The 23,922-nt window shown below is 34.6% G+C and overlaps 3 protein-coding genes and 1 non-coding gene across 6 annotated transcripts; all 4 read right to left on the bottom strand.

The window, feature by feature from the left end:
• Window positions 1-3,347: 3,347 nt before the first annotated feature.
• LOC122052904 (protein RGF1 INDUCIBLE TRANSCRIPTION FACTOR 1-like) lies at window positions 3,348-4,581 on the bottom strand. Its single transcript, XM_042614649.1, has 3 exons — window positions 4,251-4,581; window positions 3,899-4,147; window positions 3,348-3,774 (listed from the first exon to the last, which is right to left on the bottom strand). The coding sequence occupies exons 1-3, from the start codon at window positions 4,452-4,454 to the stop codon at window positions 3,514-3,516; spliced, it is 714 nt and encodes a 237-aa protein (XP_042470583.1). The 5' UTR covers window positions 4,455-4,581; the 3' UTR covers window positions 3,348-3,513.
• An 847-nt stretch (window positions 4,582-5,428) lies between these two features.
• Window positions 5,429-8,240, bottom strand: LOC122052889 (ACT domain-containing protein ACR10-like). Of its 2 annotated transcripts, none has more exons than XM_042614632.1 (6): window positions 7,911-8,240; window positions 7,475-7,699; window positions 7,214-7,319; window positions 6,714-7,050; window positions 6,115-6,399; window positions 5,429-5,920 (listed from the first exon to the last, which is right to left on the bottom strand). In XM_042614632.1, the coding sequence occupies exons 1-6, from the start codon at window positions 8,062-8,064 to the stop codon at window positions 5,783-5,785; spliced, it is 1,245 nt and encodes a 414-aa protein (XP_042470566.1). In that variant the 5' UTR covers window positions 8,065-8,240; the 3' UTR covers window positions 5,429-5,782. The 2 variants fall into 2 exon arrangements, with proteins under 2 accessions (XP_042470566.1, XP_042470574.1); XM_042614640.1 differs by having other exon boundaries at window positions 7,475-7,692.
• A 6,395-nt stretch (window positions 8,241-14,635) lies between these two features.
• On the bottom strand, window positions 14,636-22,250 carry LOC122052874 (protein BTR1-like). 2 transcript variants are annotated; one of them, XM_042614613.1, is made up of 8 exons: window positions 21,945-22,250; window positions 20,704-20,942; window positions 20,525-20,625; window positions 20,053-20,243; window positions 18,772-18,878; window positions 16,392-16,547; window positions 14,998-15,059; window positions 14,636-14,920 (listed from the first exon to the last, which is right to left on the bottom strand). In XM_042614613.1, exons 1-8 carry the CDS (start codon window positions 22,024-22,026, stop codon window positions 14,833-14,835), a joined length of 1,026 nt encoding a protein of 341 aa, XP_042470547.1. In that variant the 5' UTR covers window positions 22,027-22,250; the 3' UTR covers window positions 14,636-14,832. The 2 variants fall into 2 exon arrangements, with proteins under 2 accessions (XP_042470547.1, XP_042470556.1); XM_042614622.1 differs by having other exon boundaries at window positions 16,392-16,541.
• Window positions 22,251-23,077: 827 nt separating this feature from the next.
• TRNAY-GUA lies at window positions 23,078-23,162 on the bottom strand. The gene is given in 2 exon segments: window positions 23,078-23,113; window positions 23,126-23,162. It is a non-coding gene; the product is annotated as a tRNA-Tyr (tRNA).
• Between the last annotated feature and the right edge of the window lie 760 nt (window positions 23,163-23,922).

Below are 23,922 nucleotides of genomic sequence, written 5' to 3'. Positions count from 1 at the left end.
TTGTCCACTTTATCTATTAAACAAAGTGGGGAATATTTTTATCGGCCATTGTCGGCGAAGCTAATCTGTCGGCATCTATCCTCTGCATAGAAATAATATCCAATATTTTTATTATTCTTTCTTCAATAACACATCTTACATAGGATCGACCCCCACTTTAGAAAATAATCAAGGCTAGGCCAACTCATAATTTCAATGATTTTATATATATAATGGCTGAATTTTTCTATTGATCTGGAAATATAAAACTGATAAATATTTACTGTAAATATTTCTAAATTACCTAGGTGCATTATAAGAAATACACTTATTAGCAATTGAAATTTCGATCATTAATCAGTCGTTAAATAGCGTTGTACCTTTCATGAGGTTAGAAAGTCAATCGCCTCGCCTCAGGGCCCGGCCTAAGGAAGGATCATTTTTTATAATTATACTCAAAAAAATGAAAGACATATATCTTAAATGGCCGCTAAACTCTATTTTCATAGCTCCAAATATTTTTTATGAATGTCAACTAAGTATCTTAAGTAAATTGATCTTGATTGTTTAATCATTTGATAACCAAAATCATAATTTTGATAAATGATCACTATGAGTCAAACTCAATAGAATTTAATCAATCTTTTTTTTCTTTTTTGATCGTTAAGATAGAAAATTGAGCCAAAAATTCTCTTTTTTTTATCATCAACCAAATCACTATTTGCTACCCAAGATTTTATTTTCCCATCAATCCAATCATCGTTTACCTCTTTTCTTTTTCTTTTGCATCAATGAATAGATCTCTTTACTAAAGCATGCACACGACTCTTCTTTGCACGTAATTTCTTCTCCAACGTTGCTCTTCTTTGCATGTGATTTCTTCTCCAGTCTTCTTTCCACCAAGGCACAGATGCACCAAACAAGAGGTAATCCTAATCTTCTTCTCCAACCATCTTATTCGTCTGCAACACGCGGCACCAATTGTGTCCTAATCGTACAACGGCGGTCGTTTGCGCGACCTAATCGTGCTAATTCTCTTGGTGGTTGTCGCACACAGAGTGGGCCAACGGCCAACTTCCGCTCGCGTGACCTAATCGCACGGCATGATGGCTGTCACATGCTACGTCAACCCTCATGCAAACCAAGGCCTAATCGCGTAGTAGCTGTTGTATGTCGCGTATTTAGTATATATGTTATTTGCAAACTAAATTTTATCATTATTTATCGTAATAAAACTATAAAATGTTCACTTTTTAATTTATTATTTTCTTCAGCCCCGTCAAACAAAAGTATAGCTCTGTCGCTAAGTACTCTTTTGGCACTAGTCTCTATGGTTTTTCAGCTGGTTTGGTGACGGATTTTGTTTTTTGATAAAATTATAATTCCGTCGTTAATTAAGATGAAAATATATTTTCTTCACTAATATTTGATAGAAATTAAATTCTGTCACTAATTAGAGACGAAATTATATTTACGTTCCTAATGATGAATTATTTTTTAATGATGATGAGTGAAAATTTTTCATAGGATTTAACTAATCACTATAAGAATTAGTTGGGTAAACTGGATTTAAAAGAAAATATTAAAAGATACTCTAACCATTAAATTTTATAAGAAACTAATTGAAAAATAAACAATTTATATATATATATATATATATATATATATATATATATATATAATATTTAGTATTTTCATTTTAAGGCATTTTATTTATTATTGTAAAAAATGTTTATCCGTTTTAAATAGCCAAACTTTTTGTTATGAATTACTTAAAAATGAGATTTTAATATGACTTCTATAAAAATATACCAAAAGGGAAAGAAAATTAGAACTTGTTACATAATATCTTGAATAAAAAGAAAATGGGTCGATTCTCAGGAACTGACGACCTGGGGTTTACCCCGCCACGTGCCTATGACCTGTGTACCTGCATGAACCTCCCTCCATATCCGTGGGACCGGCACTAGGGGGGCCGCTAAGGTAGCGGATCTACCTTTGAATAAAAAGAAAATAAAGAAGGGTAAAGTTGAGTTGACTAATGTGGAACAGAATTATTATCATAAGATAAAGGTTTAAAAATAAGTCCTTTCACACTAGTGAACTATAATTTCTTAATTTATCTCCTTATATATATTTATGGGATCGACCGTGTGAGGTGGTTGGGATGACGAATTCTACCTTTATGTTACTATGGAATAAAATGGAAAAAAATATTGTTGAAGATTTATATTTTATCAAAATTTTATGAGTATATATCAATTTAAATTTTAATATTATAATAGATGATTTTATATTATTTTATGAAATATGAAATTTGTCAATTTATACTTGTCAAAAAACCTAACAACATACTAATGAGTGCATGAGATAGTCAACTAATTGGATGCTCAAAGTTAGGGAGAAGGTGAGATGAGTACTAATGAGGAAAGCAAACTTGACATCTAATTATTTGTGTCAATTAAATGGTTGAGTACCAGAGTAAATAAGTAAAGATGTCCCACACAATCGACAATTTGGATAGATGGAGCATAGCATTAGCAAGCGTTGGCATGTTCAAATGAAGATGGATAATAATAGTTAGGCCGATAATAAGAGTTGGATTCGCCCGAAAATTAGGAAGAACCGAGTTATTCTAACGAGTTAGGTTGGTCAAGTGGAAGAGGATAGATTTAAGTGAGTAATGGGTAATAGAGCAAGCAAACTAATTAAGATCTCAAATGGATATAGAGGGAGGGATGACATGATCATATTGGTCAGACGAAAACTTCAACTACTTATTATATAAATCTATGTCCCAACAACCAACATTATTACATATATAACAACGACATAACAACCATGTCAGATAATTTAAGATAAAGATGTTATTTGATTATCAACGAAAGATGATGCATGAGTAAGAGTGATATGATATGATAAAAGAGGAAACAAGTTATAGTGCAATTTCTAATTACAATTCTCTAGTGTAATCTTTTCCCACACCCCAAATAACTGTATATAAGAACTAAAATAGTGTATATAATTTATAGAAAGGAACTTGTTATATAATTCAAATAATGATCTACTTACATTTTTTGTTTACCAAATCACCAACTCAACTACTCATATAATTCAAATAATAACTAATAAAATATTAAATTTGAGATTTTTAAAAGTAAAGTATGGCTTTTATAATAATTTATAATAATCATAAATATCAATTTTCATAATTTTTTTTATGGATTTAGATTTTATAAATTATAAGAGAAGTATTTCATAAACATAATGAAATTCAGATTTAAAATCTTATAAGAAACTTATCATGGAAAATTGAATTTTGCAAAGTTCAGATTTCAAAGCAGTTTATAATGACAATCATAAACGCCAAAATAGTTCTCATAATGTTTTTTTTTTATAAATTCAGATTTATAATTTATTTTTTATAATATTAATTATAAAAATAGATTCAATTGTTGATATACATTGTTTTCCCATTTAATTGTTTATAATAATAGTAATTTGCCTGTAAAATTTACAGGGGAAGTAGGTTAGTTAGGAGGCGAAGGGGGCGCGCCGGGGGATGCCCTTCCGCCTCCTCGAAAATGCCGGCGGCGGCGGAAGGGAAGCAGGGCTACCGTCTTCGTGCCCTGTTTCCTCTCGCGATCCGCTGCCCCGTCTCCCTCTCCGCCTGGGTTTACTCTCTTCAGCCGCTTCCGCATTTGACGATGACTCCTCGCGGCGGCCTTCGGCCTCCTCGTCGTCGTCGGGGGTGAGCACGAAGGTCGCGTCGCCGTTTCTCTTTATCCCCGCCAACTACATTTTATTATTTACCGATGGCCGGGCCGTCGATTAATTTTGAATCGCTCGGATCGCCAGCGCGAATCAATCGCGATGCAATGAGATCGAAGAGGGGAATAGTGCGGGCAGTAATACTGACCTTGCAGCCGAGGGAGCAGAAGCGGAAGGGGTCGAGGAGGGCTCTGGCGCAGATCTCGCATATGTAGGGGGTGGAGGAGGAAGAGGAGGCGCCACCGACACCGCCCCGCCCGCCGCCGCGCGGCTGCGGACGCTCGTTGAGGAAGAGCACTTGCGCACTGTTGATGACGTAGGTCTGGACGCCGCGGATGTCCAATACGTTTCGGATCTCCGCCACCCGCACCACGTCGTGGTACGACGACCGCCGTATCTGCCGCCGTCAACAGCAAACCCACCATCGGCAATTCAGCACCGACATTGCACAAAAGGAAAAGGGAAAATAAAACCAAAGGCAGGGGAGGGAATCCGCCGACCTGAACGACGCTGTGGCCGGAGTGAAGATCGGTGCGGCAGTATAAACAGAAGGAGGAAGCGGAGTCGCCGCAGTCGAGGCAGAACATGTTGCGTTCGCTGCGGGGGGCGTCAGGGTGGACAGGGCAAGTAGCGAAGAAGGGGGTGGAGAGCAGGGTCTCCAACCACGGCGGCACCAGCGACGCCGCCACCCTCCTCATCATCATCGACGCCCCTCCAACCCGACCCGGATGTCTCCGACCAGTGCCGTTTCGGCGAGACGGCGGCGGAGCTCCACCGGCGAGAAAAGGGGGAAAAAGAGCGATACTTTCAAACTCCGCAACGCAAACAACCAACGACGAAGGAACAATTTTAACGCAATTTTCTTAATAATTTTAAGATAGGAAACAGGAACTACTCCAACATCATCTCGACACGTGTGCATAACCAACAAAAGTCGCTTGGCCTTCGTGGACTGCGCATTGGAGACGATCCGAGATGGGCCATACGTGGCGTGACGTATGACCACCGGCGCTCGCACAGCCGCGAATTAACCTGTTTATTAATAAAATGTTCCTCTAAATTTTATTTATTCAAATGCCAAAAAAAAAACACAAAGATAAAATATTAATCACTTCTATTCTTCAAATAGAAAGAATTACACAATGAAATTAATTATGTTTTAGTCTAAACGCCAAAAAAAATACCAACAATATATTAATAGAAAACGTAACTCGATGCGGGGAAAATGCCAACGAAGTTGGCATCGTAAAATGAGCCTATCACACCTAACTAAAATCATATCCTAATTGCATGCGTAATCATGTGCTTATTGAAAGTGATAAATCAAAACCAAATTTCTAATGTCTGCATATGGATGGAAAATGACAAAGGTTAGTTGCTAAACCCACTTTCTTATATCTTTAAACTTTAGTTTACAATAAAGATCCCACTGAACAGGGGACAGAGCAGCATGGAAAGAAAATAAGGTGAACTCAACAGGGGACAGAGCAGCATGAAACTGCCGCATCCAGCTATTTTTTGTATCTTGGAAGGACTCCCAAGTCTGTGCCAGAGTATTAAAATGGCTGATCAAATAGCACCCCAATCTGAATTCTGTTAAAGCCATCTGAATCACTATTTCTAAGTGTTACTTATAACCTTGGACAAGCACCAATGTGCACTAAGTTGAAGCAAAAGGTGAAGTTGCAGTATCAATTAAGTTACTCTGAGCGATTATCCCTGTTCCGGTATTGAAACCAGACTCAGGATCTTGGACATTTCTCACAAGTGGAGAAAAGAAAAATTCGGAAAATAAGGGCATCAACATCCGACACAGGTAAGGAAACATGAAGCATACATTTGAACAAGTCGAAACTAGTTTGATTGTTGAATCTTTAAGAGAATCATTTTAGATCTTGCATACATACTCCTACTGGCCAAATCCACCATCGTAGAATTAGGTCTTCGGCTGATAGGGACCTGGAGCGAGCATCCTACGGTGATCGAGTTGTATATGTGTGTGTATGTACATATCAATTGACTCATTGTCGGGTTAGTGCCAACCCATCAACATTTTAGTGACTCCCTTCACAATTTTGTCCCGCGATGCGCAAAGCTCATGATCATCCCCGAGGCGAACTCTGTAAACTTCCCACTCCCGATCACCAACGACATGCCTGCCGATCTCTGCCTGAAATACCAAAAAAAAAAATGAATCAGTTGATGAGATCATGAAGGTAGGAGACTCCGTAAGATGAATATAAATTTGTCCCTTTCCTAATAGCTCTAAGGTTTAGATGAGCGATTAACAAACACTTCTAACAAATTAGCTAAGGAATTGGCATAAGAACTTTGAGTCCAGCATTTGGAAGTTTAAAGTCATACCAGAAAAATTCTGATCTCCAGCATTTTGAGTGCGTGTGTGATATCATAGAAAACAAGTGGACGACCCTTGCCACATAGTTCGACAGGATTCGCCACTAAAAGTTCTACATCAGGCCCTCGACTAACCAAAGTTATGTGCAGAGGACTGGATAGTTCCATTCTCAGCCGAGAACACAAAGCATCCTGTTTGTTTTGATCAACAATCTTCTTACCATCATTTTGAACCACAAACAAATCTATATTGCACTTTCCATTTTCAGCTGCATCGAACCGTCCATAGGAGATCTGGTAAGAAAATTCCACAATAAAAGACTTAGGAAAATGAAGAAAAGCAAAATTTCACCATCAAAATTTTTATTGTGTCTCTCTTTTAAATCCATGGCATACTTGATCACAAGTAGAACTATATGAATCAATTTTAAGAACTGAAAAAAAACAGATTCACCAGTATCCTAACAACAAATAAAGAGTGATTGATTGAAAAATACATTTAGTCTATAACCAACATGACAAAAACTATGGCATAGATAATTTCCATAACTGCAGCTTTCGTCTTCTAGAACCTACAAGAGTACTGCTATTCCTTTTAGGGTTCTTACCTGCATATTGTAATCTTTGAGAGTTCTCATGATGTCATAGAGGAGGCCCTTATGGTCATGACATTGAATTTGAACAAGTGAATGAGCCTGGCTGAGAGAGTTGTCCACTGAAACTGAGAGAGGGGAGGAACTAGCAACAGGATTATAAGCTTCATATTGGGTTTCTTGAGTAAGCATATCTTCGGTCATAGAAGGAGGAAGAGAGGCTGATGCTTGCAAGCATGCAGCAATTTCTTCACTTGCCATATCGATATCGCAAGTGCACATCGAATCACCTAAAACAGCTCTCAGCTGAGTGCATGTTTCTTCTTGCCTATTTTTTGTGTGCAGAAGTTCCCTGAAATGAAGCAAAGCTTTTCAGTAGCTTAGGATGAATTATATATGTACAATTTTGCAACTTAAATAGCTAGAACTAATATCAGTAGCTAATGAGGCCACAACAATCAGCAACAGATCATTAGAATGATAGCTACTAGCTAGATATCTAAAAGAAAAGGAACCTGGTATCTGTGAGTAAGAACATGTCGAAGACTCTTCCATCTGGTGTTGTCGAGACCTTCACCCTCCAAATTGTAAGCTCAAGCTCACAGAGTACCTCTGTCACATCTGCAATTTTACAATCAAACTTGGGAAAAAAAAATATATAGACAAAAACTGAAAACAAATCTGATCTGAAAGTGCCTGAAAAAATGATCAGAGTAACAGGAATGAGATCTAAAGAAACTTCATAGATCTTAAGACTGAGTAGAAGCAAAGCTTACCATGCAACAGGCCCATCCTATCATAGCAGGAGAACTTGAGCAAAAAGACTTGAGGTCTCTGGTCGGTGTGTCTGCTGAAGCTGTAGATCTCGATCCCCAATAGCGAGGAAGCATGCGGACATGCTTCCACGAGCCTCTTCTTCAATAAATCCCACCTTGTCGCCTTCCTTCCTCTCTCCACAACCCAGAACAGCACGTAGCACCATCTCCCATCCGTGCTGAAATCTAAACGATTCGCGTTTCAGTTTCTTCCAGAGAACCATTTCCGACACTTATTTTTGAAAACGAATCATCGTTCATGATAAAAAAAAAATGGCATCTTTAACTTAGAAAGGGGAAGGATATTCCGCCTCCGAGACTACAGAATCCCCAAGCCGATCGTTGTATGGCGGAAAAGAAAAAGGGAAGGGCGAAAAGAGGAAGATAGGGATTTCACCTCCTCGCACAATGCTCAGCCCGAATAGGAGAATCACGCGGCAGAGATCGCATCCGAGTCCGGTCTTGTCAGGGCAACTGACAGTGATCAAGCTCGGATCTTCCGGCCTCTCCGGCGGCCGAATGATCACCACTTCGTCACTCGGAATCCCCATCCTTCACTCCGTCGCTCCGACGCCGCTAGCCTCCGGTTTCGTTTCCTGATGGTACGCTTGTTGTAGGTTGTCTCTACTAGGGAGAGCACCGAGTACAGCAAAGCTCGAGCAGGAGCAGCGAGAGACGGGCGTTGACCTGTCCTCGGACACCCGAGGACTCCGGAATGTCCGAGCAAGGGGTCGAATTAGCGTTCTTTAAAGTATAATAGTTTATATTTTGATAATTTACCAAAATCCACCCTTAGTTATTCATATTCGTGAAAACATATCTCTTTTTTCGGTTTTTAAATAAAAACGTCCTTGAATTTTTACACATTGCCCCTGATTTTTATAATTCAGCTATCTAATCTTTGATGTCACTAATTTTGAGAGGAAATTACGTTTTTAGTCTTGTAATTTATATTTTTTTCAATTTTAGTCTTGTTATGAGTCAATTTATATTTTTAGTCCTATAACTTATAATATTTTCCAATTTCAATCCTTTTTTCTCTAAAATTGAAATTTTTCAACGGAAAATGATGAGTTGTAAATTGAATTTGGGGATTTTGATTTTTTATGACCCATGTATTTTTTATATTCCAACCACAAACTAGACATTTTCCGTTGAAAACTTTCAATTTTGAAGGAAAAAGGATTGAAATTGGAAAATATTACAAGTTACAGGACTAAGAACGTAAATTAACTTATAATAGGACTAAAATTGAAAAAGATGTAAATTACATGATTAAAAACCTAATTTTGAAGGTGAATGGTTTGACCATCGGGCACATTTGAAAAATAAAGCGGCTGCGGCTCCTGACCAACCGAAACATTTCAGATTTTTTATTTCATTTCAGAAAAATACTCTACGAAAATTTGAATAAGGATGTAGAAACTTAACTAATATTTTAGATAATAATGTGCGTCAGCTCAGTGACAAATTAATTAGTATGGTTCTGAAAAGGAATCATGGAAACCGAATCAATATTTAATTAATATGGACAAAATTTGTACTTATCCAATTAATATTTGCTTCGAATACATTAAAGATAAATTATCCTAAAATCCAGAGAATATTTTTTCTAACTCTCTGATCCACCTAAATTCATCTAATTCACTACTTCTGCACATATTTAGAAGGACTATTATAAAATATAGTTATAAAAAAAATTAAAAAAGAGGTATCATTCATTCAAAAAATAATATAATTCTTTCTAAATTCAGCATCTTTTAAATTAAAATTTTGTGCATTATCTATACACATAATTTTTAGGTACATTACAAAATATAGATACCAGAAGTCCATAATGAGATATAATTTCTCTTAAATTAAGTATCATTCCCGTGCACATATTTTTTAGGTACGTGATAAAATATAGATAAAAAAGTCCATAACAAAATATAATTTCTCTTAAATTCAGTACTATTTAACTATAATTTTATATGTTCTGTCCAATTAAATTCTATCTATAATAGATCGATCAATATCATCTACATATATGAATGTAGGTACAACATCATCCACTTTATTAGGTACAAACTATTTGAAATCAAATATATATATAGTTGAATTCAGGGGTGTAGTTATATAAGGCTCAAGGGGTACGGTCGCACCCCTGGAATTCAAATAAAATATTAATACGGTGGGAAAAACATTAAAAAAAGGTATAGTTATAAATTTTAAAACTTTCTCGTCTTTTTAACAAAAAATTCCAATTAAAATCCTTTCAGCCAAACTCATTTTCCTCTCTTCCCGAATTAATTTTTTTTCTCTGTCCATTTTCTCCTTCCTCCTCTAATCCTGAACTTTTATTTTCCCTTTTTCATTTTTTTTCTTCCTCTAATTTCTTTTCTATTCTTTTTCCTAACTCTAATTTTACCCACAAGATCTTCTGCGACATGTCGCTGCCGTTATAGCAAGTCACTATCGTCGCACACCGATTGCTACCATCGTCGCTATTATTTGTTGCATGTGTGTCGTCTTCACTTGGCTAACGCAATCTCTTCGCCGGAACATCTTTTAATTGAGGTGAAATTTTCTTGATTGATTTCTTTCGCTTAGTCGACGTCGTTGTTTTTGGCCAATATCACCGTCATCATTCGACTCCGTCATTTTGTCCTCCTGAATGAAAATCCTAGCTACGTCACTGGTTGAATTGAGTATAATTGTATAAGATTGTGTACATGTAATGAATTAGGTAAATTAATATAAATTAGAGAGTTGAAGTAAATATACTCTTATATATAGGGACGATGGCAAATTTAAAATTAGACTTTAAAATGGAGAGAAATTACTTCTCCTATTCTTAATGCAAACAAACTCAAAACCAAGATTTCTTTTTTTACTTCCTATTAGTATTTGATAGGATGAAATCACTATATAAAAAATTAATAGATATTATAAGGAATCAATTTATTGGAGTTTTATATGCTTTCCGACTGCTCGTCCACACTCATCCATGATTGAGTAGTCAAGGCGTGCGGAAGTGATCTAAACATCTCAAAATGAATATACTCGAGGTGCTAGGATCACTTTTAGATATCTCGATCACTCAGTATGAGCGGTATGGACAAGGGTCAGGGAGTATATCACTCCTCTTTATTGGAGCATATCGTGCAGAGCGGTTTGGGAGCATGTGTTCTACTATGAGACTACCTGAAAGGCAAAAATATACAAAATATTACAAAGCAAATGCAATGTTAAAAACTTGAAGCTCTAGATTCTAATTGGCGAAGTCAAAACAACAATAGTTAGGTAGGGTAACCCCAACGATAATTAATGCGGTCAAGATGGGGGTAGATAGCGAGCAACGAGGGTCGGAACAGAGGTTTGCTAGCTATTGGTCTCACTGTCACACTAAATCCCTGACATTTTACCTGTATTTACCAAGAAGCTTCACGCATGCGTTGATTACTTTTATTTATTTTTTCAAGCATGCAAGTGACGATCAAGGGTTCGTTGGATTAGCACCATTAAAAAATTTGGTTTGAAAAAAAAAGGATTTTGAGTCGTTTTCCTTGCTAAATTAATTAAGAATAGAATTACGTGCAATACAATTATAAGTTATATATGGTATACTAAATAAAATATGATGTGATTATGACCTCATCTATTATAATTTTCTCAAGTCAGTGAAATAGATAAAAATATCTTCTCCAAGTATTTTTTAATCATAGTGTATTATTATCTTTCTCTTTTTTTCATCCTCATCTAATAGATTAATTTTTTTTTAATTTATATATTATAAAATCTAAAGAAACTTATACCTCTTGGTAAAGATGATAATTTTCTCTGAATTCGATAAAAAATCTAATATCAAATTTGAAAGAGAGTAGAAAATTTTTTAAAACCCGATTATATCTATACTCAATGTTATTCTCGTTCCATCTTAATTTTTTTATTATCGTCATTCAAAAAAAAAAAAAATATATATATATATATATATATTCCACTGTATCCTATGTTTTTTTTTTAAATTTAATAAATATTCATAAGTTTAAAATAATTTACTTTTTGAAAAAAAATATATTTAGTATTGGATATGGATACCCATCCTCTTACTAATAAAGGGATGAAATTTAAATACCCAACACATATAGGAATTAATAGATATAATAAATAATAAATGAGTATAAATACGGAGGGTATAAAATTGGATCTAAATCTTATTTATTGTCATCCTATTTGACCAAAAAAAAACATGAAGTTGTCAACTTAGAAATATTTTTAGGATGACTCATTTTCTCCGGAAAAGATTTGTCCTAACATAACAGATCGTCAAGCACCTAGTAAAGTATTCTACACCCTCTAAAAATTTACTCCAAAATCTATTAAAACAATATCCACGTGGACACCAATTGGATCAGGCGACTCTCTCTGGTTCCATGCGTGTAGAATTGAAGGTTATTTTGATGGATCATTGTTCGCACGTCGTTGAATGTGTATTTGCAGTCCCTTTTATCCTAGAGAAAGTTTTAATATTTCTGGTATACAAGTTGATAAAATTATGTAATTAAGTGACCTTTACGCAATCCAAAGTTCAATCTAGCATTCCTTTTCTTTTGGTGATAGATCATGAGGATATCAGTTGAGTGTTTTAAATTGTATGGCACAAGAAGAGTCATTTCTTCCTCTTGATCTTGATCGAGCAGTTCTTATGTGTTCATTTTGTCCGATAACAGCTTTTTTTTTTTTGTGTGTTACTAGTGTAGCAAGCCTATAATTTTTAGCACACTAGTAAGAATATACTATCACAGTATCACAGTTTGATGTATCATCATCTCATAGATTACTCTTATATATCATTTATGATTTATTGAGTTGTTAAGCGTGAACAAATATTTGTTCAAATATACACTTCTACACTGAGTGACAGTGATTGATTCTTGACTAGCTAAAAGTCTTTGTTCACGTGATTTTCCTAAATAAAATCGTTGGCTTTCAAAAAATAGAGTTTTCTTCGAGTGGAATCCAAACAATATCGTCAACTTTGACAAACCAAATGACGGGAGTGCATCATGATAAATTGGTGGGGGTGTCATTGCAAAATGCCCCCATCAAAATTTTTTTAATTCTAAGCAAAATGCCATCTGGTTTTCTTTTGAACCTCTCAACAGTATAGAGGTTCAAATTGGAGCCGACTCTTACACTCATATATGTAAAAGGTGATAATATTCATTCAGATAGTTTACTATCATCAATCTCCCAATTAAATACAAATAAATCATAAAAATATTTTATCTTAGCACATCGACCATTTATACGGAGAAGATCAACCATCTAACGGAGCATTTTTACCCATTAAAAATTAATCCTAAGATCTATGGAAGCAGTCACTCCTATAGTTACCAATTGTATCAATCCCAGGACCATTTGTGACCGTACACATGCAAGCTAATGAGATAGCGTTAATGGCCTTCGATGGCCTCACGAACAAGGTGATGAGGTAGGGGTTAGCAGCTGCACACGTAGGCTAACTAATCGCTTAGAAAAATAAACAATAATTAGCCACTACGGCAGGATATCAGTGTCTCAGTGATCTATTATAATAACCGGTAAACAAAATGTGCAGCAACTTGGTTATGGACCACTCAGAAAAATTATAATAAACCAAGTGGGTTGATCGTGACATTTAATTCAGAAAAAGATAATATAATAGATCAAGATATTTCAGTGGTATCGGATTTCAATGAAGATTCAACTAAGATCAAGTATCATAATATCAATTAAAATTCAGAGAGTTATGATTAAAGGTTGTTAATGCCTAGGTGGGTAAATCTTGAATCTCAAGGATGGATGCGACGAATCTAATCACAAATGCATTAAGGTAAAAATGATTAATCAAACTAATAATGTTAAGCCTGAGGTGACTGACTCGATCCTATAAAAATTTTTCATCGATAAGTAAGGTAAATCGGGAAGCGCTCGTAGCGGACAACCCAAGAGCCCAGCATCCTTTAGTTGCGTGCCTCATTTGGAGGAAAATTTTCTACAAATTCGTCATAGCTGCGGCTCGAACCGCAGGTGCTTGGGTGACAACATAGATGCATTAAGAACAAGAAAATAGATTCATTTTTAAATCTAATTGTGTTTGGTTGATGGAAATGAAATTAAAATTTTAGAATGAAATCTAAAATTTAGGTATTGATAAAACTCACATTCTTCCTTAGGTTTTGATAGGAATAAGAATGAGAATTAAATTTTGGATAAAAATACCTTTAATATATTTGTTCAATTTTTTCTTTTATATCACTTTTCTCTTCTTGTTCTCTCTTCTCATTCTATCATTACCTTTTCTTTCTCATCATACTTTCTTTTGCCTCAATCTCTCCCATCATACATTCTCTTTTCTTATTTTCTCCCATCATACTTTTTTCTCTCATCACATTTTCTCTCTTCTCATCTTCTCTCATCATACTTTCTCACTCATCACACTCTCTTTTCTTATTTTTTTTTTCATTACACTTTCTCTATCATCCTACTTTATCTATTCTCAATATCTCTTATTACACATTCTCTCCTCATTTCTCTCATCACATTTTTTCTTTTTTCATTTTCTCCCATCACACATTCTCTCTCATTACATTTTCTCTCTTCTCATCCTCTCTCATCATATTTTTTTTCTTATATTCAATTTTCTCATATCTAATTTTTTTTCCTTATTTTCCTCTAAAGATAAAAATAAATTTTTTTATTTATTTCAATAAAAAATATTCAATTAACCAAATATTAATTTTAAAAAATAATATTCATATTCATATCCATTATTTTTAAAAATAATATTAATATTCATATCCATTTGCATTCCACTACTCGATTCCTAGGACCTAAATCTCTCATCGGGCAATAAATTGTCTAAGATATCACCAACACATCCCATCAGATCCATTAATTAAACGAGGGGACGTTGGATGAACAGGATCCGGGCGGCTAGTTAAGTACTTGTTGGTGGGTGGTGCAAGGCGGCGGTGGTTACTGTTTCTTAATAGAATTAAATTGATGAAGTTGACGTAATAAGCTTAAATTGTCAACCTGTCTCTTTCAGGGAGATCTGCCCTAGATAATCCTTGATGCTGTAAGTTGGGCTTTCGATTCAATCAAAAGTAATTGTGAACTACTCCAATAACAAAGGACAAATCAGGCAGTTACAAATACGTTGATGATAATTAAAAATTACAGGCATAACAAAAGAAAATCTAGCCTCGAAATAAGATAGATACTCTCACCAAAGCAACTCGCACACAGACTCAGGGTCATGCAGCAAAATTGAAATTCCTTCGTCCTCGTGATCAACCGTCTGTGTTGGAAGAAACTTTTTGCATGATCATGGACTCAGCAATCCCGATTGCTTCAGGTGATCCAGTAATAGTTACTTTCCTGAATGTTTTGGGTCGCACAAAGTATCAGAAACCGCAATTTGTATGGTTTATTTGGAAAAGCAGAAGAGCTTGTACCTATCCGACGTGCCAGAAATGAAATCACCTCTATCTGATATCTTGATCCTGGCCCCACTAACCTGAAAATCCAAAAATTTACATGTAGAAAAGGTTCCATAACTTACGCATCCAGTCATCCACCAAGTACAGCAAGCTGATGGTTATAGGGATATAGAAGAGCAGAAACAAGATAAATAAATTTCCAGATATTTTTCGCATGAAGAAAATAGTTATCTCACAATTGAGCTCTAGATAATATTCGACTATGAATCACAAAGGCAACATGTTTCAGCTATCACTAGTTTAGCATAGAATGTAGAACATCCAATGGATTATTAAGAGCTTTGGGGTTTCAATCCCTACTCATGGGTCGAAGTTTTTTTTTTTTGGTGATAATCCAAGTATCTAATTTTTGAACCGACGGATCAAAGTTAGCTAAGTGTCAATTTGATCATAATGTACTACAGAACAGTTATAATAGGTCTATAGAGGTGTGACCGTTTGATGTAGTTACCACCATTTGATTGTATTGGATATACACAATATATAGGTGCAATAGTTTGATTATAGCGTCCCCTCGGATGGGTCTAGTGGCTAGCACATGAGGTGTTACCACCAATGAGGTCTGGGGTTCGAATCTTGGCAAAGTTGAGGTAAATACCTCCCTTATGTGCTAGTCACTATTCCAAAGGTTAGTAGCTGCCCGTAATTTACCTCCTCCGTGTTGACCCTGGGACGGGTTGACGGGGGCGCTGGGGGCGAGCGTATTCGCCTTTTGCCACCAATAGTTTGATTATAGTGCCCCCTCAGTTGGTTCATACAAAGATATGGTTTGATTCCCAACAGATACGGAATGCCCCACTAGTTGTCTTAACCCCTCCTTGCATGTACTGATATTGTTGGACGAAGTCCCCCCGTGATTTACCTTCCTTCCCGACAATGGGGGGCCACCCTGGAGGGGCCGTCGAGGTGATAGTTTCACCTTTTGTTGTCAATAGTTTGATTATAGTACATCTTGCAATCAGTTTTGTTATGTTTGTAAGATGCAACAAGATAATTATGATTGGTGATACATTACAATACATTAACATTGCAGGAATCATTATATGAAAGCCCCGCCCCCTCCAAATCCTCAGTGAAGTAGGTCTTCTGTCTCCATATAAGTTTTATTAGGGTTTGTGCATGAGACTCCACCAAAATTCAATAAACCATATATTTTAACAAGACAAGGATCGTTTCTACTTCACCAAAAGCGGTAAATGGATATTAAGAGAGAGATGAAAGTATCCTAAATTACTTGTAGGAAGCATAAATTAAAAGCGCAGGGACTAGGGAGGACCTACACAAATGAATGAAATTCATCAAAGAAAAAGCCATATGAAGAAAATGCCTTTTGGAAGGAAAAAAAAAACCTGACTGATCTCCATTATGTTCCTTCCTCCACGGCCAACAACAGCACCAATATGCTCATCAGCAATTCCAATTGTCACTGAATTACTCTGGGCTTCAAGAGGCCTCCCAGGTGACCGTGATGGATGCAAAACAGCAGGTGAAGCTGCACCCTGCATCTGAACGAAGCATAAATAGCTATGATATATTCAAAAGTAAATTACCAGATATGCTTAATCTTGCAACATGGAGAAGTGATCATTAAACACTGCTGCAGAAAATAAAATTTCCAGAGGTACAACATCAAACAAAGATTCTAAACCAAAGAAACACTCAGTTTTCAATAACAAAATCTGTGAGTTTTCAACATTTAAAATAATATTATTATTTTTAATCACATCTACTAATCCACAATTAAGAAAATAAAAAGAAGGCAAACCATGCTCAACCAGTGACTATGATTATTATTTCTAGAAGACGCGATAGTAATGAGTTTAGGCACCATGCATTTCACTTCAGCTACTCTAAATTAATTTCAAGCTTTCAACAAACAGGACTAGTTATTCAATAAACATAGAAAAGAAACAGCAAATCTGAATTAGTATTCTACAGTGAGTATTGACTCGCTTCAATACTGTTTACAAGTGTATACTAAGGAATATCTTCAGGAATGCAAACTTGAAAGACTGCCCCATAGCCCACCACAATAGAATACTGAAAAACAAGATAGTCAAGTATTCAACAGTAAACCTCAAGCGTCCAATACAATGTTTATAGATCATCACCGAGGTAGCTAGCTGTATTCATCCCAACAATTTGGGGGTCGACTATGGATTTTCTCTCTTCATTAAGCTTCATACAAAGTTGTGTCACTAGTACTATTAAATCAATAATCATTTTCTTCCTATTGATGTGAATTCTTGAAGATCAACTTATTCCTAGAGTAACTCTTATCTATTGGGTGACAATGCTGCCACTAGGCACCACCGGATCACTACGGCTGACTTTTGTCCGAGGAATTCTTGACTTAGTTGTGTCATACTAAGGCTCGAAGAGTGGGTCTTATAGTCAAGCTCCCTTCTCTCTTTTGCCTTTGCACTCAAAAGGCCCTGGGAACCTTAGCACGTCTTTGTTAGCTATTGAGAGGCTTAAGTCCCATAAAAATGTCTGCCTAAGAATGTCCTTAGCCTATAGCCTCTCTGTTCTAATACAAGGCTAGAATTTTAGCTCTTCTTACATTAGTTAAAGTTTTCTTTGTTCTTGCATCTTCCACTTTGTTGATTCTCATACCATCTAACTTAATTACTCACATTTTATCATCTATTGAAGTTATACCTAATTACTTCTCTATGTCATGTATCCAACTTCATATTCTCTTCTACACTAACAAAATTTTTTAACATAATGCATCTTAACAACACGATGTCACATTAAAAACTCTCCATCCATTTTTTTTTTTTTGCTATTAATGATATTCACATATATCTCCTTGCTAAATTATATATCTAAAAGTATAAATTTTAAGTTTGTTTGTGCATTCAGTTTACATCAATTTCACATATATCCTCCGTGTGTTAAAATTTTTCTCCATAATTCACCTTACCAATTTAATCCTACTGCTAAAAAAAAAGGGCAGCCCGGTGCACGAATATCAAAACTCAAAAAATTTGATTATGTTCATTGGTGTATTTGTAAAACAACCTACTGTTTGAAATCAGATTACCTGTTCAAGCTATTAAGAAAAATAATGTTCATTAGTCCCTACTCCAAATGCTAGTTTTAAAAAGAAAAAAACACTAATTGTAGCTACTTCAACAATAACCTAAGTTTCAACATGCTTGTGCATGGAAAAGGACACTGGAACAAGGGCTGATGCAGCACCAAATTTGAACCGTTGAGTTGAATCACACAAGAACTTAGACGAAATTGATTAAGTAAAGGAAGTAACTATATCACTAATAGAAAAAACCATCACAGGAAGATTGAAAAGTGGAATATTTCCTTAAGCAAAACTTCAATATTACACAAATAGAACACGACATTGATACACTCATCCCTAAACAACCTAAGAACTAAATCAGGAAATACAAGTATCACCATTAATTTGACTCCAAATTAAAGGTAGCAAGAAAATAATAATTAATTACCAAACAACTAAAAACAGAATTTGAAATATAAATCTTATTCCTAATCTACATCATAATTTGAAATTCAAAATTTGACCATTCCTTTTTTTCATCAAGGAGATTCTACAATAGATGTGAGATTCAATGATAGGATAGATTAACATGCAAAACAGAATTGGCACTCTTTCATATAAACATGACTACATGAGCAAGTGTAAGAGAATTATGTCTGGATTTTCTATCAGAAAGAACTATATACAAGAAGAGTATATCTAACCTTGTTATTTGAATACTTTCCTCCAGACCCATTTGGTCTGTAAGTCACAGGACTGTATGCTACAGAAGGAATCATATATCCAACAGGAACACCAGGAAAATTAATACCTAAGAGTAGAAATGAAGAAGGAAAGAAGATAAATTAGCAAATAATATTTTACAGACACTTGGGAACTCAGATTATTTCCCAAGACAAAAGTTGTAAGAATGATGCCCATTCATTCACAATAATGATAGAAACTGCGATAGTTCAGGTCATATAGTGGGCATAAAAGCACAATAAGATTGTGATATAAAGAAGGATCCAGAAAGACCAGAGAAAAAAAGTCACTAAAAGGAAAAGAAGATTGAGTCAACAAAGCGGGAGGTGGAGATCTGAGTTTCACGTGAATCTGAGTTTTTTCCAACAAATCAAGATGTAGATTAATGGATGATTTGGAATTCTGTCACTGTCAATGTCAGGTTATCAATTTATCAGTAAGATGAAAAGCAACCAGTCGGTAGATTTAATATAAAAACTTCAACATGGTAAATTATGTGATAGATTTATTAATTAACCTCTAATGAATCAATTTTACATTATTCATTAATATTGATGGATATATTCATATATGACTGCAATATATCGTTTTCCATGAAAAAAAAAAGAAATTTAATGCCAATATTTTAATATTTTCATTCATACGCTTTTTGAACATTGTTTCTCTCATCTTTATTGAATTAATAATAATAATAATAATAATTATTATTATTATTATTGCCAATTTATTTATTATGACTCATCTTCCAATTTTGCTTAAGTTTTGGATCTTGCACTTTCATTTAGTATTGAGAAAAACATGCCATTTTTATATTTTTGGAAATTGAATAATCTATTATTCCACTCAATTATTTCTCACAATTTTATAAAGATATTAGAAGAGGCAGGCAAGATGTAGGCAAAAAAGGTGGTCTACTATTAATTCTTGGAGGTTCAGCTAACTAATCTAAATTTACTTCATTCTATAGATCTGATTCTTTTATTAATTGTAAAATTTCTGGACAAATATTTTTATTTGTATATTGTACATATATACATATTCAATCGTACGTAATACAATATACATCTAAAAGGTCTTAAGCACAATAAAGAAGAGATAGCAGGTATAGGCACTTCTCATGGCAATAAGAATTAATCTAGAGCCTAACAATGGGCAAATAAGGCATCTTACAGCATCCATATATCAAGAAATGATAATGGAAAAGGATAGATCAAATTTAGTGATGAACACAATAGATACACCTGAATATTGGTAAGGTGAGTTCAATGTCTGTGGATAGTGAGCATCTTCTATTAATCTTGACAATATCAAAAAGATTGCACGCATTTGTTCTTCAAAAGATCCCGTCAAAGTAACTAGCCTATCATTTAGGCCGGCATTATTATCCTGAGGAGATATCTTGATACCAGCCCTTGATTCTTCTATAAATGACCTGAAAAAGTAATGTAGTTCCCCGACTTAAATTTACTCAGAATAAGGTTATATGAGAATAGGTCTACATTATAAAACAGTCTGCACAAACAAAAAGAAAAAAAAAAAAAAAATAGTCCTATTTCTTCGATTATGCATTGTCAATTTAGACCATTTGGCGCAATATCCAACAACCACAACAAATTGCAAAGATTGCTTAAGACCTAAAAAAAATCTTCCTGCTTTCTACATAACGGAATGTACAACTCAACTATCAAAGAATATGCCTGAATAAAAGTATACTTTATAGTTGAACCTCCTTTTCCAATTAGAGCACCACATGAGCTATTAGGAACAATAAGCCTGACTTTTGATCTACCTTCAGCATCATTGCCATCTTCCAACTGTAAGTCAAGTGAAAAAACACAGGTAGTAAATAGCCATTTTTAACTAGAAATATCATATAATACACAGGTGTAGACCTCGCTAAGCAATTTTTCCTGGATCAATTCCATAGCCTTTATTACATCTCCAAGTGCCCCAGAAATCAATAGTATTCTATCTGATGTTCCTGGAAAAACTTCATGATTACGTGACAATTGAATACGAGCTCCCGATTGTGACTGAAATTCAGATATCGTAGATCCACCCTTGCCAATGATACAACCAGCTGCTGTGTTAGATACAAGAATTCTTATGTGGGTTTGCTTCTCCTCATCCCCTAAAGAATTAACATCCCAAAAATCAGGTTCATTGATCTAAACGAGAAAGAGATCAAGTGTATACAATTGTAGTGTAGTATGATAACACAGGCAAAAAAAAAAAAAACTTCAACATAATACACAGACATACTTGAAATTATACCAGAGAACTTTAAAAGGTACACAAATTGCACAAGGAAGACGCATGTAGACTATCTGATGGAGAAGAATGGAAGGAGCTTGAAAAAAGGGGTAAGACGAGGAAAACAGGAGAGATGTATACCACAAATTATAGCATTCATAACATACACCAAATTTTACTTCAAGTCATTTTATAGCTTAGTCAAAGAGACAACACAACCCGATCACTCAACTACTCTGCTAGACAAAAATAACTATTAAATGTTCTCCAAACTATATTAGTATAGTCATACTCTGTAAATAGCATGATACACTATAAGGAAAAATATAAGGAACAACCTTTCAAAATAATTCTATAGACTAGTGAAATAAAGACAAGCTTGGACATATCAAATAATCATTTGAAGGAATACAATCAACTGAACCTCTCCAGTGCTAATTTACAAATGAGAGTGAAACTGAATCAAGAAAAAAGTCAACCCGCATAAAAAAATAAAAATGGACCTTAAAATCAGTGTGCTGCCCATTCGACCCTGTTTTCCTTTTTTTTTTTCCAATCTTGCCTATCATGAAACTGAAAACTTTTTCTCAGGACCTCAACTGCTAGGGGGTTTTTTAAGCATAAATAAATCTAGCCAAATTCGTTATCCAAAAAAACACTAAAACTTTAAATGGCCTCGAGAACAACGCAAGCACACTCACTAGCTCTAACCTCAATCGACTTCCAGACAACCACCTCAAAATCCCACACCAGCGGTTTCCATATTGCTCATCACTACTATTGCAGATTAAAACAACCCAACAATTTCAACTCGAAAGATACGCGCCTATCTTTTATCTTGTGCAAACAGAGAGCGCGAAGCGAAGCGACGAGATGTTACCTGCGGTTGGAGATCTGGGGGGATGCGAACGGCGGGGAGCAGTATCGGGGGATGAATCGCGGTGCTGCTTGGGGGACTCCATTGCGAGCGGTGGCGGAGGCGGAAGCGGAAGCGAAAGCGGAGGCGGCGGAGGGTGGAGGAGGGTGGGAATGAGGAGAAGACGTCTTCCTCGTCTACCGCTCTCTCAGACCATTCGCCAGAAGAATCAAAAGATAGAGAAGGAGGCCCTCGCTAACTCGCCCCAGTTTCCTCTTTGTTTCTCGCCCGCCGCACCGAATGCTTCCGCATTCTTCAACTGCCACCCTGTATGACACTAGCAATTACGACCCAGCCAACAGTTTAGGGATAGTGATGGGCCGAAGTAGCTCGGCCCAAAATATTATCCGCCCATAATAGCAACTATATATATAAATGTCTTTAACAACATTTAAATTGTTAGGGTTATAAATAAATCAACAAATTTAGTATTCAAATTTAGTAAAAATTTATTTATATTTATTCAATATTTATTAGATCAATTAAATAATTAAGTTAAATTAAACAAACAAATTAAAATATATGTATTTGAGTTGTTAATATTCATAAATAATACTCTTAATATTAGTGAATATTGTTCATTCTAAATCTAAACCTGTGGTATTTCTACTTTTTTATTTACCATGCTTAATTTGAATTGATATGAACATTATTCTTAAACAATGTCAACCAATAAAGTTTATAATAAAATTTTTATACAAACTAAATAAATAAATAAATTTTTAAAATGATTAAATAAGTTTGTATTATTGAATTTAATAACTGATCAAATAAATTTAAAATATAAAAAATTTAAATAATCAAATAAAATTGAATTGAGGGTTAGATAATATATAAACAAACTAAACTAAAATTTATAAAAAAAAATCAAGTCAAAATTAAATAATCATTTAAACACTTATTTACTTTAAACTCGAACACTTTATCAAATACATTTTAAACACTATAAAATTGGACTAAACTTGACTTATTTACAACCTTATAAATTGAATTGTGGGCAATACATTAAATAGTATTCGTATTACAACTACTCTAAAAATTTTATTTAGAATGGTGAAATTCTTTATGGAGAAAAAAATTATAAAATATGAAAAATTTCCGACCTGCCGGATTCGAACCAGCGACCTAAGGATTACTGTTACACACTACAGTCCTCCGCTCTACCAACTGAGCTAAGGTCGGATTGAAACATCAAATGAACATAATTTATTTATTATAATTAATTTACCGTATTTATTCTGATATAAATTTTGCACTGCACGAATTAAATTTTGAAAAATGAGATATTTCTCAACAGGGAACTGTCTGTGCATTACATAAATATTGAATTACTGGATTATTCGAAATATTTTCTGCCTAAAAAATAGTACATAGACAAGTCAAAAACCTTAGGAACTAAACTGTTTTTTTTTTTTTTTTTTTTTTTTTTAAGAAACATACAATAAATTTTAGTTTCGAATGAAAGTACAATTGCTAGTTGCTAGTATTAGGTAAAATAATACATTAGTCTAGAAATAATTTCTATTTTAAAAAATACATTCCACAAATATTAATCTCTTCATTCGCTATTAAAAGAGATATTTTGAGTGATGGTAAATAGAAAATTTTTATAGAGCCGGATTAGTTAATCAGATTCGATGTCATCTCATCTAGTTATTTTTTTTAAAGAGATATTTTGAGGAGAGGAGAAATTAGAGATGATAATTCCATTTGAACCCGATGAAGGATCTGATATTCAATCCGAATAGAGAAGAGTATGGAAGAACTATATCGACCCGAATACCCGATTAAATAATAGATATACCTATATTAAAGATTTGTTTTTTTTCCAAAATCAACTTATTATTTTTGTTGATATTAGGAGGAGACTATATAGATATTTAATCTATTTTTTTAATTATATATATATATATATATATTAATAGGTTGTTAATTTTAATAT

This window comes from Zingiber officinale, chromosome 1B (genome assembly GCF_018446385.1).
Source record: "Zingiber officinale cultivar Zhangliang chromosome 1B, Zo_v1.1, whole genome shotgun sequence".
In the NCBI taxonomy this organism is placed as follows: Eukaryota; Viridiplantae; Streptophyta; class Magnoliopsida; order Zingiberales; family Zingiberaceae; genus Zingiber; species Zingiber officinale.
The sequence above is the reverse complement of the archived record's forward strand: the minus strand, read 5'-3'. Positions and strand labels throughout refer to the sequence as shown.

Excerpts from the sequence above, each read along its gene's own strand:
- LOC122052874 (XM_042614613.1), bottom strand. The coding sequence starts at position 22,026 with ATGGAGTCCCCCAAGCAGCACCGCGATTCATCCCCCGATACTGCTCCC. Across the intron at positions 20,244-20,524 it reads AAAGGAGGTTCAACTATAAA|GTCATTTATAGAAGAATCAA; the intron begins GTATACTTTTAT and ends TTACTTTTTCAG. Across the intron at positions 14,921-14,997 it reads ATTTCTGGCACGTCGGATAG|GAAAGTAACTATTACTGGAT; the intron begins GTACAAGCTCTT and ends CAAAACATTCAG.
- LOC122052904 (XM_042614649.1), bottom strand. The coding sequence starts at position 4,454 with ATGATGATGAGGAGGGTGGCGGCGTCGCTGGTGCCGCCGTGGTTGGAG. Across the intron at positions 4,148-4,250 it reads CCGGCCACAGCGTCGTTCAG|ATACGGCGGTCGTCGTACCA; the intron begins GTCGGCGGATTC and ends TGACGGCGGCAG. Across the intron at positions 3,775-3,898 it reads TCTGCTCCCTCGGCTGCAAG|TTGGCGGGGATAAAGAGAAA; the intron begins GTCAGTATTACT and ends AATAAAATGTAG.
- LOC122052889 (XM_042614632.1), bottom strand. The coding sequence starts at position 8,064 with ATGGGGATTCCGAGTGACGAAGTGGTGATCATTCGGCCGCCGGAGAGG. Across the intron at positions 7,700-7,910 it reads GCTGAGCATTGTGCGAGGAG|ATTTCAGCACGGATGGGAGA; the intron begins GTGAAATCCCTA and ends CGAATCGTTTAG. Across the intron at positions 7,051-7,213 it reads TTCTTACTCACAGATACCAG|GGAACTTCTGCACACAAAAA; the intron begins GTTCCTTTTCTT and ends GCTTCATTTCAG.